The sequence below is a fragment of the Aplysia californica genome, unplaced genomic scaffold, assembly GCF_000002075.1.
Source record: "Aplysia californica isolate F4 #8 unplaced genomic scaffold, AplCal3.0 scaffold00042, whole genome shotgun sequence".
NCBI classification, from domain to species: domain Eukaryota; kingdom Metazoa; phylum Mollusca; class Gastropoda; order Aplysiida; family Aplysiidae; genus Aplysia; species Aplysia californica.
In genome coordinates, this window is record NW_004797312.1 from 361,956 (window position 1) to 374,726 (window position 12,771).

General features: G+C 40.9%; 1 protein-coding gene across 1 annotated transcript; it reads right to left on the reverse strand.

Moving 5' to 3' along the window:
• Positions 1–886: 886 nt before the first annotated feature.
• Positions 887–12,166, reverse strand: LOC101852385 (probable NADH dehydrogenase [ubiquinone] 1 alpha subcomplex subunit 12). Its single transcript, XM_005092194.3, has 4 exons — positions 12,037–12,166; positions 6,727–6,809; positions 3,512–3,584; positions 887–1,770 (listed from the first exon to the last, which is right to left on the reverse strand). Exons 1-4 carry the CDS (start codon positions 12,123–12,125, stop codon positions 1,602–1,604), a joined length of 414 nt encoding a protein of 137 aa, XP_005092251.1. The 5' UTR covers positions 12,126–12,166; the 3' UTR covers positions 887–1,601.
• Between the last annotated feature and the right edge of the window lie 605 nt (positions 12,167–12,771).

Here is a 12,771-nt window from a genome sequence, read left to right on the forward strand (position 1 = left end):
GGGGGGTTTTTTGGTTGGGGGGGGGGGGGTGTGATTTGTTAGCCCTAATTTGGTGCCGGACTTTTGTGAGTTATGTAGAAAACACCTTAGTAAATGTTATGCTTTTTGGAAAAAAAATTATAAATACATTTCGCGACCCCAGTGCTTTCTTGTCCTATCTTCCATTTTTAAAAAAAATAAGTGAAAACAGTTCATAACAAAGAATGAGCTAAAGAAAATGTCATATTTTCACTGTTTTTAAAAAAAAAAGGAGAAACAACAAGAAAGTACTGAGGTCGCGATTTCATGATGATGATAATGATGCTGGAAAGTTGATAATATTTTGCTGTTTAATTCTTATGTTAGTATATTTTCTCTGTTGGTTGTGTTGGGGGGGGGGGGGGGGGGATCATCCTTCTACACAACTCATGTTATGTAAATTTTATGAATGAAAAATGAGAATTAAATAAAAGCAATTTGTTTCGCTTCAAGTGGTTGTGTTGGACTTGTGAAGGGGGTCTGAGTTCGATTCTAATTTTCATCAAGTATCTCTCCGTCTTTCTCCTGGGATGTTGTGTCTCACCCTCCCTCACTCACTGAAGAGTAAAGGTGTTCAGTTACTAGAAAGTAACATACCGTCAGCATCTACACACTTTGAGATGTGCTTGTTCAGGGGACGGAGAGCTTATGGGAATGCCCCTTGTGCAGTGATGTCAGTCCTTCACACAAGTAAACAAGTAAAAGTAAACAAGTAGAAAGTAACATACAAAGAAAAGAAAGAGGAGAGATATATAAGGATGATATATATTTGACAGGAAAGAAAGAAAGAATAAAACACCAGAGCACCCGCCAACCACCCACCATGGCACTCTGTCAAAACAACAGAAAAACTCACACACAAACCTTGGACGATATCACATATTTATTTTTATTCATTCAAAATTCGGGCTCAGCAGACCAAACTAGTTCTGTCAACTTTCTTCTTACGCGATTTTCTAACAGACATAGCTGCCAACTTTTCCAAACTGAAAAACAGACTCTACTCAAGCAGGGGGGGGGGGGTCTAGATGGTGGGCACTGGTCAAGTACCCCCCACCCCCTCTCCTCTCTCCCTCTCTCCTCCACCCACACACACTTTTCTAAATTGAATCGTAAAAATTCGAGCTTCAAAGTGGACATGATGCAGAAAAAGAGCTTTCCAATTGACTTAGGGGCTTCATTTTCCTTGTTATTCTCAAATCTGGTCTTGAAAATTCATAATTTTTCTTCGACATTAAAAGATAGAGAATACGTAGTTTCCTGCACAAGAACAGATTTTTCGATACCCAGACCCTCACAAACATAATATTAAAAATGTTTTTCACGAAGTGGCTGGCAGCTATGACGAACAGATAACATAAAACACATGAGCTGGACATGTGTATCATCACCAGCAAATCTCCGAGGGGAAATTACTGCCATGACGTCACGTCCAGTCTCTGGCGGTACACACGACAAAAACAGGTTGCCAGTAAGTCTTCCCGGCCACTCCACGACACATATACATGACACACGCCTCGAGTCACCCGACACACTGACGACGAACGCACACGACGGTCTATATTTACACGGGGTCCATCAGGCTACTTCTTGGGCGGCACCCAGGCCTCGACCTTGGGCCGCGTGGTGCTGTACGGCACATACTCTCTGCTGGTGCCCGAGAAGTTCTCCGTGTGGTCGGCCATCCATGGGCGGTGGGGGAGGGGAAGTTGGGTGGGGGGCTCGTCAGCGATGTACTGTAGCCACCGGTGCCTGCACGGACACAATGATGCAAAGCAGGTTACTCTAAGACTAAGAGGGTCCTCAAAGTACCACAAAACACATTTCATAACTTTTCGTACAATTAACACTTTGCTGTCACATCTCGCCGATCGGCGATGTTTACTACCCAGTTTCTTTGGATTTTCTCCAAAACGCCTTTGCCGTTGATGGCAAGGGTTTTTACTATATGAGCCTTGTGATGGCAAAGTGGGAGGGAAGTGAGGCTCAGAACGTGAAGGACTTGAAATATTTGGCTGTAAAAAAAGGGATAGACAAACCGAAACAGGGACTCAAATTACAGCTACAAATTAAATCGGCCGCTACGTCAGAACAAACCTTACAGCCGATTTAAATATAAAATTCACAAATTGTGTCCATGCCAGATTCAATATTTCAGTAAACTAACCCGCACTTACTTGTTCATCATTTTAGCACAGTGTTCTGATTGGTCACACGATAATTTGTGGGCAGAGGTGAGTACAGGGCATCGTGGACAAATTGAGTGTTTGTGTGTGCATGAGTGCGAGTGTATCTCTGTCATCGTGTGAGAACAAATGTTTGAATCATAATGCACCATCATATTTATCAAATCTGTTAAGACTGTACATTCCAACTCGCAGTTTAAGGTCATCAGCTGACAAAAAGAAATTTATTTTACCCTCTATGAAACTTAAAACAATGGGTGAAAGGGCATTTGAATACCAAGGCCCCAAGATCTGGAATGCTTTACCAAGTACTTTGAGAGAGATCAAATCTTTTGATTCATTCAAATGTCAGCTGAAGTCGTTTCTGTTTTTAAATTAATAAGATGAATATTTGGAATAATTTTCTTTAGTCAGAACACATTTTATGTTACTGTTGTATGTTGTACTGTACTGTAAAGCGCTCAGAGCCTGTGTACTTTAAGCTGGGTTGAGCGCTATATAAATGTCATCTATTATTATTACTATTAACTGAATAGACAGGCCGTGGTTAGGCGCTTCGCTGTCACGCGCAGAAGACCTGAGTTCAATTCTTGAGTGGGGAGAAATTTTTGTTTTATCTAGTATCTCAGTCTTTTTTAGGGCATGTTGTTTCCCTCTCAGACCAGGTTGGCCCTCACAGTTGGGGACGGAACACCCACCACCCCCTCCTAAATGATCTAAATTGCGTCAGTGGGGCTTAAAAATATCAACATTAGAATTTTTCTCAAACTCAAACAAAAACAATGCAAAGAACAGTCCATATATAATTTATGAGTTAGCAGCAAAGAATTGACCCTGTACATGTAAACAGCAAAGAATTGACCCTGTACATGTAAACAGCAAAGAATTGACCCTGTATGTGTAAACAGCAAAGAATTGACCCTGTACGTGTAAACAGCAAAGAATTGACCCTGTATGTGTAAACAGCAAAGAATTGACCCTGTACGTGTAAACAGCAAAGAATTGACCCTGTATGAGTAAACAGCAAAGAATCGTCTCCCCTGACACTCACTAGTGCCATTGGCCTATACGGAAAATTGCAAACAGTTATTTTGATTTTAAGCAGGTTATCATTTTTAGATTGTTATTTCACCTCAAGATTTTTTTACATTTTAAAATCTGATCATTGACCCGAGCCCAGCCATGCACTGAACCGAACTGTTGTGAACGCAACCTACTTGTGTTTTGCGCGCTCATATGTTCTAATGTAGTTGCCAGCGCTGTAAAACTCTTACTACTAAATCAAACAAATGACACTCGTCACTCACCACTCGGAGGGTATCTGGCTGGCGTCATAGTCGTGTCCTACAGAGAGGGGGTACTCCACCCAGCGACTTTTGCCTGTTGGACATAAACACAAAGTCAAACTTAATTAGAAGCAGGGGTTTTAGTTTTAGTAAGTGTTTTACGGCACTTGCAACACAATAAGGTCATATAAGTGCCGAAAATTAGAGGTGTTACAAGAGAGTAACAAACACAAAAAAGAAGGAGAGATTAGGACGATAGATGTTTGATAGGAAAGAAGGAGCAAACCACACCAGAGCACCCGCCAACCACCCACAAAGCAGGGGTTGGTTTTTCAGTTTTAGTAAGAGTTGCAAACACAATTAGATAGAGGTCAGTTTAAGTGCCACGGATTAGAGGTGTTACTCGAGAGTAGCATACAAAGAAGATATATAGAGAGAGAGAGTGAGGGGGGGGGGGGGGGGAGAGAAAGAAAGAGAGAGAGAGTGTGCGTGTTTTAGTTTTAGTACGAGTTTTACGGCACTTGCAACACAATAAGGTCATATAAATGCCGAAGATTAGAGGTGTTACAAGATAGAGTAACAAACACGAAAAAGAAGGGTAGATAGAGACGATAGATTTTTTTAACAGGAAAGCAGGAGCAAACCACAGCAGAGCACCCGCCATCCACCCATAAGGTCAATTTAAGTGCCACGGATTAGAGGTGTTACCCAAGGGTAACATACAAAGAAGACAGAAGTTAAAAGATGATAAAAGTTTGATCTATAGGAATGAAGGCGTAAACCACACCAGAGTGCTGGCAAAACACCAGCTCTAACTAGTGTGTGTGTATGTGTGAGACTGAGAGAGAGAGAGGGAGGAAGAAAAAGAGAGAGAGGGAAGAAGAAAGAGAGAGAGAGAGAGAGAGAGAGAGAGATTATCTATGATGTGGAACGATTTAAACATGTAATAAAAACCATAAGACTCTAAAAAACAAAACAACAACAAGTGTAACAGCAACAAAAACTAGTAGCTCTCCAAGGAAAACAAACAAGTCTATACAGCTGCTATGTTATTAAAAACACTATTTTAGATGGTGACAGTTAATATATATATATAATATATAGACTGGTTAAACAAAACAAAAGACTGGATGACAACAACGAAACAAAACATCTGTTTCTCTCTTTACTTTCAAGAGAAGCAAACAAACAAACAGACACATACACACGCACCAACTGAGCTCCATCTCCCACAAAAATGAAAACTCATCACAGAAATAAGTGAGGCAGCATGGTGAAATCAGGCGCCCGTGAAAATAATGAAATTGTAAAAATTGGTGTTTTTCTAGCTGTTATGCAATTTATTTATTTTTTCTCATCTTTTTTTGGCTCAACACCTTTTATATCCATATATAAAACACATTTCTGCGTGGGTTTTTGCTGAAAAACATTGATAAAGGCACAAAAAATGTAAATTTTCAGTTTTTACTGATTCTCAGGCTCTATGTAAATAACCAAACTTTGGCAGTCCTTTTCTAGCTAATTTTACACCTCTGAAACCAAGCAACCCCGCTTCCTTCAATCGCAAATATCTGGACTTATATTCAAGATAAATGGGTATTTAATCTATTTTATCAAAAGCAAAACAAAAGAAGAAGCTTTAAGGCAGCACACCCAAGAACTCCACATGCCCAAAAATTGACAAGCGTCTGATTCCACCGCCTCAAGACACAAATATATAGATCTATATATCGCTGGCCAACTATTCAACGGTACTTAGCCCAAAATTCTCCAATTTTTTTTTCTATTGCAGATTCTTAACTCTTTAATCTTGAGTCTTTACCACCGACTCCCCAGAGTTTCTTCCAGTCAGCTAAACCTGGCACACCTTGCCTCATCAGAAACCTACAGCACTACAGCATTGGAGGAAAACACTTTTAATTAAGAGTGATGATATAACCAAAGTGAAACCTTTTCCACTGTACAGCCCTAAATGACGTCAGAGCTACACTTCTCCATCCGAGATCTAACATTGACAACACACTCTACAGAACATTACAGCAACTGCAGCAAACATGCACTTATAAATCACTACATGGCATTGAACAGAAGGGCGAGAGCCAGGCTGTTGCTGGATCGATAACAACAACAAAAACCAAATTGAAGGGAAATGAAGAGGCAATAAGATTAAATAAATTTTAGAGAAAAAAATGAAATAATAATAATAGATAGCATTTGTGTAGCTCAAATCCCCGCTTAACAGCAAGCTCTACGCGCTTCACAATCTATACTATTACCCCAGCAGATCTGAAAGCATTTGACACAACCTCAGCTTCCTGGGAAGCATACAGTGCAAGCAGCCATTTATAGGCGCTAAAACACTGACATACTGACAGAATCTTTCGCTGTCTATGGCCGGGTACACATTCCCAACTGGGGGAAGTGAGGAAAATCCATGTTAACCCTTAGAGCACTGACTTCTTTCCCCTTATATTTTCCCTCTGTGCTGAATTTATTTTGGAAAAACGCCAGATTTGCACATCCGCTTTTTTATTTGTCAAAATTTCTAATGAAGGTAAGAATAAAAGTTTTAGAATATTGAAAGTTCTTTGTGAATATGTTAAGCAAAAAGTATTTTGTGAAGTCATTGTTGTAGTAGTGATGTTGGAAATGACTGAATAAAAACTTCCGGTTCATTAGATCTCTAGATCTAGACCAGAGTCTAGATGCTTCGTAGGCCTATGTCATATTCCACAAAATGTTAGCTTTAGCATCAAAACCCTCGAAATCATCTTCCAATTCAAGGAAAACATGCGGAATATCTTCATCTGAATCTGATGTGACACTATTTTCATGTTCGTCGCTGGTCACAATCGCGAATTTTCCTACTTCTCTATCACCCGACTTCAATGTGAAACAAAAAACTCCTCGTGCCTCAATACAACCCAGTGACAAGAAAAATGGTGGGCGAAATCAATTCTGTGTAGCCTACCAGCCAGCAGTATAAAAATTAGTACTTCGTTCTCTTCATACATCGCGTTATACTATGCCAATATCTATCGCGACCAGCACTTTACGGAAGTTCGGGCCGTCGCGACCCTCTCAGGGTTAAGTACCTTTCCCAAGGACACAACGTCGGGCCCACGGCTCGAACTCCCAAACCCGCAACCTCATGATTTCGAGTCCGGTAGCCTAACCACTAAGCCACTGACGCCACTATAGGACTACTAGATCCTGGTGCTAACAGAAGACCTTACCCATGAAAAAGTAGTCGTTCTTGTAGTACTTGTTGCCGTACTTATCCTCTCCAACAAACGTGCCCCACTTAAAGTCATCACGCCTGGAAAAGAAAACAGAACCGGAAATCATCAAGTCATGAAAAACGGGCAATTTCAAAACAAATAAATCAGGAAAATAAGAAGGATTTTAATTTTTGCAGGGTGACTAAATGCAAAAAACAGGGTTCCCGCGGCCTCCTTGAATTCAAGGAGTCCTTGAAAACTGCTTGAATTTGCATTCAAGGAAAAATCTCCTTGAAAACTCCTTGAATTTGCATTCAAGGAAAAATGTCCTTGAAAACCCTTGAATTTTGCCAGATCGGACAGGAACACAGGGTGACTGCCAGGCCCCGGGAATCCCGGGGGGCCCTGAGTTCATTTTTGCCTGTCGCGATTGTGATATAATATTCATTCGGCTTTTCCCAGCCCGAGTGTACGTTACCCGCGCACAGGCGGTTATGGCGGCAACAAGTGGAAGTGTACGTGCGATACCGAAGCTCGATCAGCAAAATCAAGATCTGCTTCCGCCCAGAAATTTGCCGGTAGGGCCTATAGTAGTCTGATAACGCCACATTTGTAACATGCAGGTTCTGCATTACAAACGCGGTGTCGTCATGAAAATAAATCATTTGTCCTGTACTGTCGCTTGTGAAAAAAAAGGAAGAAAAAAAAATTATACAAGCTTTTTGTCGGGCTCGCCACCGTGACCGGTCATTGAACCTGTGCATTTTCGTTCATATATTGAGTATCGGCGATGGTTGAGGTCTCCAAAGTTCATGCAAAGTCTGAGCGCTGTGAAGTATAGGGCTCGGGAATGTGGGTATTATTGATTTTTTTTAAAAGACGAGCCCGGGGGAGGGGGTTGGCGGGATGGGGTTGAAGGCAACTCCGGATGACAAAAACTGAACTTGGAAGCAGATTTTACTTTCCAGAATTTTGATTGTTATTAGATCTAAATCTAGATCTTGATCTCCCTTCAAAGCGCGCATTGGTACAGGCCTTGTGTTGAATCATGATCTGTCTCACTCAAACCTTGTAAGCTGTGATTTTTTCTTAAAACTAAAGGGTTCCCGTTTCAATGGGCAGGTGATAGTAAATTATATGTATTGTACTTACTAATATTTTAGCTTTCTGTTCGAGATTCGCAGATTTTCAGTGTCACTACATCTTACCCTCCCACAGTCAGTTCTTACACCTCTCACACTGAATAGGTCTACTTGAGTTGAGCCATTCATGTTATTACTCTACTTCGAGTTTGAGCTATAATTTTTGTCTTTCACGTTATTATAAAAACTTTTGACTCCCGAACTGGTTCTTGACCGTCGATATTCTGGTTCTAGACCTTTTCTCAGGCTCAAAGCAAGATTCATTTTTATATAGTTTATTAGGCGAATATGATGAGGGGAAAATATAAATAAAAGTAGAACAGACTGAAATACCTAAGTCACAGTATCCCAGTGCCACACTGACATCATGTTGTTGACTGGACAATGTACCTACATGTGTGCGCGCGCGTGTGTGTGTATATATTCTATATAAAATATAAATGGAGCATGCACTGTCATTGTTATGTAACATGCCCCTGGAGAATGGATGAGCCCACCTGGAAAATTGAGAAGCCAGGTTGGCAGTCACCCTGTGAACAGTTTTTGTTGGAAATCGAAACTATGATATGATTCCTTTCCGACTAGTATAGGCCTATCGAAAATAGGCTTTCGTCGTGAATTTCTTGACCAAACCTCCTTGAATTAAAAAAATTTCTCCTTGAATTTGATGGGAAGTTCATGGCAGGAACCCTGAAAATGGATTACTGCCAAGGTCGAGCAGTCTTGTTTTCACGCTGTACCTTTTGACTTCGAAGGTATTTTCAAATGAAGTATAGTCTGGGAACGTTGCCCCAAGAACCACAACTGAAGTTCAGAAGTATCTGAATATTCAGACATAAAAAATCTCTCGCTCTAGAAATTGAATTCAATGCAAAAAAATGCTTCTTCCCAGTCCTCGCAGAAAGGCAGAATGAAAGGACGACACCTAAATCTCGCAAACAGCCAAAAAATCTCGAGATTGGAAACCATTCGGAGAAATAGAGTTCAACTTTATTTTCCCGAGCGTTCGGAGAAATAGTCACTTCATATTTTTTATAATAGAAGATCTAGATCTAGATCTAGATCTAGATCTAGATCTAGACTTATCATTTCATACAAAATCAAGCTAATTTGAAAGATTTTGGCTAGAAAATTGGAAGTCTTGTTTCCTGACAATCCTTCAAGAGCTCCTCATGTCTAAGTGGGACAATTTGTTTTAATTTCATTGGACGAACATCTAGAGAGCAACTTGGCGTGTTTTGAATGAGGCGTAGTCCTCGGTTACGAACCAACGCAGGCGGTTCTAGAAGTAGGCAACAAACGCACACAAACTCAAGCAGACTGACGCACACACATAAGACAGAGCTGTGTGAATGCGGGTCCCATGCAGGACCCGAACAGAACGGGGATGATGCTTGGCGCGCGTGCACTGAGCCAGGGGCTGGACTGACACGGGACCAGAACGAAGGCGAGGTGCCGATATAGGCTTATCGGGCGACATAATAAAACCGGCCCCCGCAGGACCAGGGTTAACCCTTCCAATTTAAAATAATAAAATGGACCCTAAAAATGTGCAAAAGCACCGTAATTTTGTAAAGACTCAGTAGGCCTACCTAGATAGATCTAGATCTAGAAGACCTGACCTGAGTTAGTATTCTATTGGCCACCTCTATTCTCACCCGGGATGAGAATAGTGCAGGTGAGTCTTTTGGCTATTCTCACCCGGTGCGCGTTCACTGTTATAGCCTAGATCTAGGCCAACAAATTTTGCGTTCACCCTAAACCACAGAATTCTACACTGTGATAACAGAAAAATTGTAGAATTCTGTGCCGTGAACAAACGTTCCATTACAACTGTAGCGTACAATTTTGTCTGTGGGCAGTGGAGAGAGAGAGAGAGAGAGAGAGAGAGAGAGAGAAAGAGAGAGAGAGAGAGGAGGAGTAGCGCGAGAACTTCCGGTCAAAACAAAATGGCGACCCGCGTAGTTCGGCTCGATTCGAAAAGTTAAACAGCCGTAGCATCTTTGTAGACAACCAAATTAATTTACTTTTGTGTTTTAACATCATTTTTTAACTTTGTTTTGGTCAATTTGATCGTCCACACTGATAGACAGTATTCAGAAAGAGACAGAGAGAGAGAGAGGGGAGGAGTAGATCTTGCGAGAACTTCCGGGCAAAACAAAATGGCGACCCGCGTAGTTCGGCTCGATTCGAACAGTGAAATAGCCATAGCATCTTTGAAGACGATCAAATTAGCTTACTTTTGTGCTATAACGTGTAATTTTTTCTTGGATTTTATCAAGGCCGGCACTATTTCTCCGAACGTTCGGGAAAATAAAGCTGGGCACTATTTCTCCGAACACTCTGAAATCACACCCTTTCCCGCATATTTCGGATAATAAAAATAAAATATAGATCTATAATTATATTATAGGCCTACCAAAGATTGTTCGTATACAATATGGTTCAATCGGTCCAAAAAATGTCCGTATTTATATAAAGAAATGCTACAGTTCCAAACAGTTTTTCGCTACAGATATGACGTGTGGCCTTTGAAGGGTGCTGCTCTTAAACTTAATGTGTTGCGTTCACTCGTGAGCTGTCTAGATCTAGATCTATGGAGGGTTATTGATAACGACACATAGAGCTAGCATCTGCGTTTGTCGAGGCCGCGACCAATCAAGTCCAAAAAAAAAGAAAAGAAAATGAAACTCTTTACTTTTGAAAGAAAGTTCACTTAGCTTCACTTCGTCTCTTTCTCACTTGTTGTCACCACGTTGATTTGTTGAATACGTTACAGTTACATACGATTTGTATTGCTGTTCCTCTTTTATTTTTCGTTCATTTTTCCCTCTTTGTGGTGTTATATTTTGTTGGTGTGTATTTTTTTTTCTTGTTATTGTTCTGATGGGTTGTTTTTCTATTAATTTTTTTTTGTTGGGGAAAAGGGGGGGGGGGGGGTTGTATAGTGTAACGTCATTTAATTTGATGTTCCTACAAAAGGTATTGTGTAACGTCATTTAATTTGATGTTCCTACCTTCATTAGATTCTAAATATATATACCTGTATAGATTTAAATGTGCTATGTTAGAGCGTTCCACCAAAACCAGGTACATGTACTGACACTGGCAGGCCCCCTGTGTGTGGTTCCATAATTTCCATGCAATATCCTGTACTTTTTTTTAACAAATTACGCACATTTAGGGTTAAAACGGTCAATCTTCTTCGGACAGGTGGACACACGCCCTTATTTGTTAATTGTTGTGGTTGTTTCTGGGCTGTTCTAGTTTTGATTTCATTCTGTTGTGAAACCTTTCTTTTTCACGTTTTTACACTCATCTAAAAATCTCTAGACTAGATCTAGCTCTTGAAAATTGAAATAGATCTAAACCCAAAAATTTGCTCCGTTTTTTTTTTTAATGGACGATAACCGTCCACTCAATAGAAAAGAGGGTCAGATTTCTCCGTCTCTCGGGTGCCTCAGGCAGTACCCGCCTCGCTAAACCAGTGGGCACACGGCCGGAGGAGAAGCTGAGAACAGATACCACCTTTGATTTGCTCCTTCCCAGACCTCGCAGAATGACGGAATGAAAGTTGGTGCCGAACTCTCGCAAATAGGCAAACAATCACGACCAGAGCAGAAGCCGGAAACCGTTCGGAGAAATAAAGATCGGCACTATTTCTCCGAACGTTCGGAGAAATAGTCACTTCGTTTTATCAATTTGATCATCCACACCGATAGACAGTATTCCAAAATGAGGAAAAGCAGGTCTTGTTTCGCACCGGGTGAGAATAGCCTACGCTGGCAAGTCTCACCCGGGGTGAGAGGTAGATCGTTTTTCTATTCTCACCCCGGATGAGAATAGCCACTTCCTATTCTATTGGGCTTGGGGGAGAAAGGCCGCTCTGTGCACATCCTAACAGTCAGTACTCGGTGTTGAACTGACGTGGTCAGCAGTGTGAGTTGAGGTCTAGATCTAGATATTAGATATAGATCTAGATCATACTACTAGATCTAGATCTAGGTCTTAGAGTTAGAGTGTAGATCTAGATCTAGTGTTGTTGTTGTGAATGTGAGTGATGTGTGCCTGCAGCCTGCAGCTGCAGTGCCTGCTGACTATAGTATTGCGAAAGTGAAGCTAAGAGTGACAACGTTGAGATCTAAATGTCGAACTACATGCTACAGAAAACAAAACAACCAACCTGTACAAACCCAAGTAGGTTCCAACGATTCCTCCATTGTGTTTTACTATTTTCAAGGCGTTCGAAATCTTCTCTATGTACTTCGCCATTTTGTCGACCTTGCCGACTAGACGAAACTTTTAATCCAAATGATGGCAAGAGCTCTGTTCGTCTCTTCGTTGGTTGGCTTTTTTTGTTTGTTGTTGGGTTTTTTCCTAATTAATGTGGCTTCGTGGAGGTTACCAAAATATTATAATTACATTATCTCCTTTATCAGCGTGCTGCTGCTATAATTACATTTTTTTTACCGTTCGGAGGGGGGGGGGGGACTCCATTCTTTGAAAAATAGAAACAAAAGAGAAAGAATCAAATCAGAAAGACATCCAGCCTGCAGTGGCGGGCCGTAGTGAAGGGCTACAGGGCTTGAGCCCCACCCACTTCCACTCCAACTCTTTCCCAACATAAATGAATGTTTCTTAATAAACGAAATAATCAGTTGAAACCGTTAAGACTGTTTCAGAATCTCCCACCTCTAACTGCATGCAGTGCAACACACGCACTTGCTCATTTATACAATCACTGTTGTCGCTGCTTACAACTGTAATCTAACAGCCAGTATTGCAACCTTAGAAAATTGCAACATTCTGTTTGCACAGTACCTAGTTTTGAGAAAATAGAAATTGAAAATTTTGAGTTTCACAGCATAGACAAGCTTTTTCGAATGCACTAATTTTCTCAATTATTTATGTAACATGA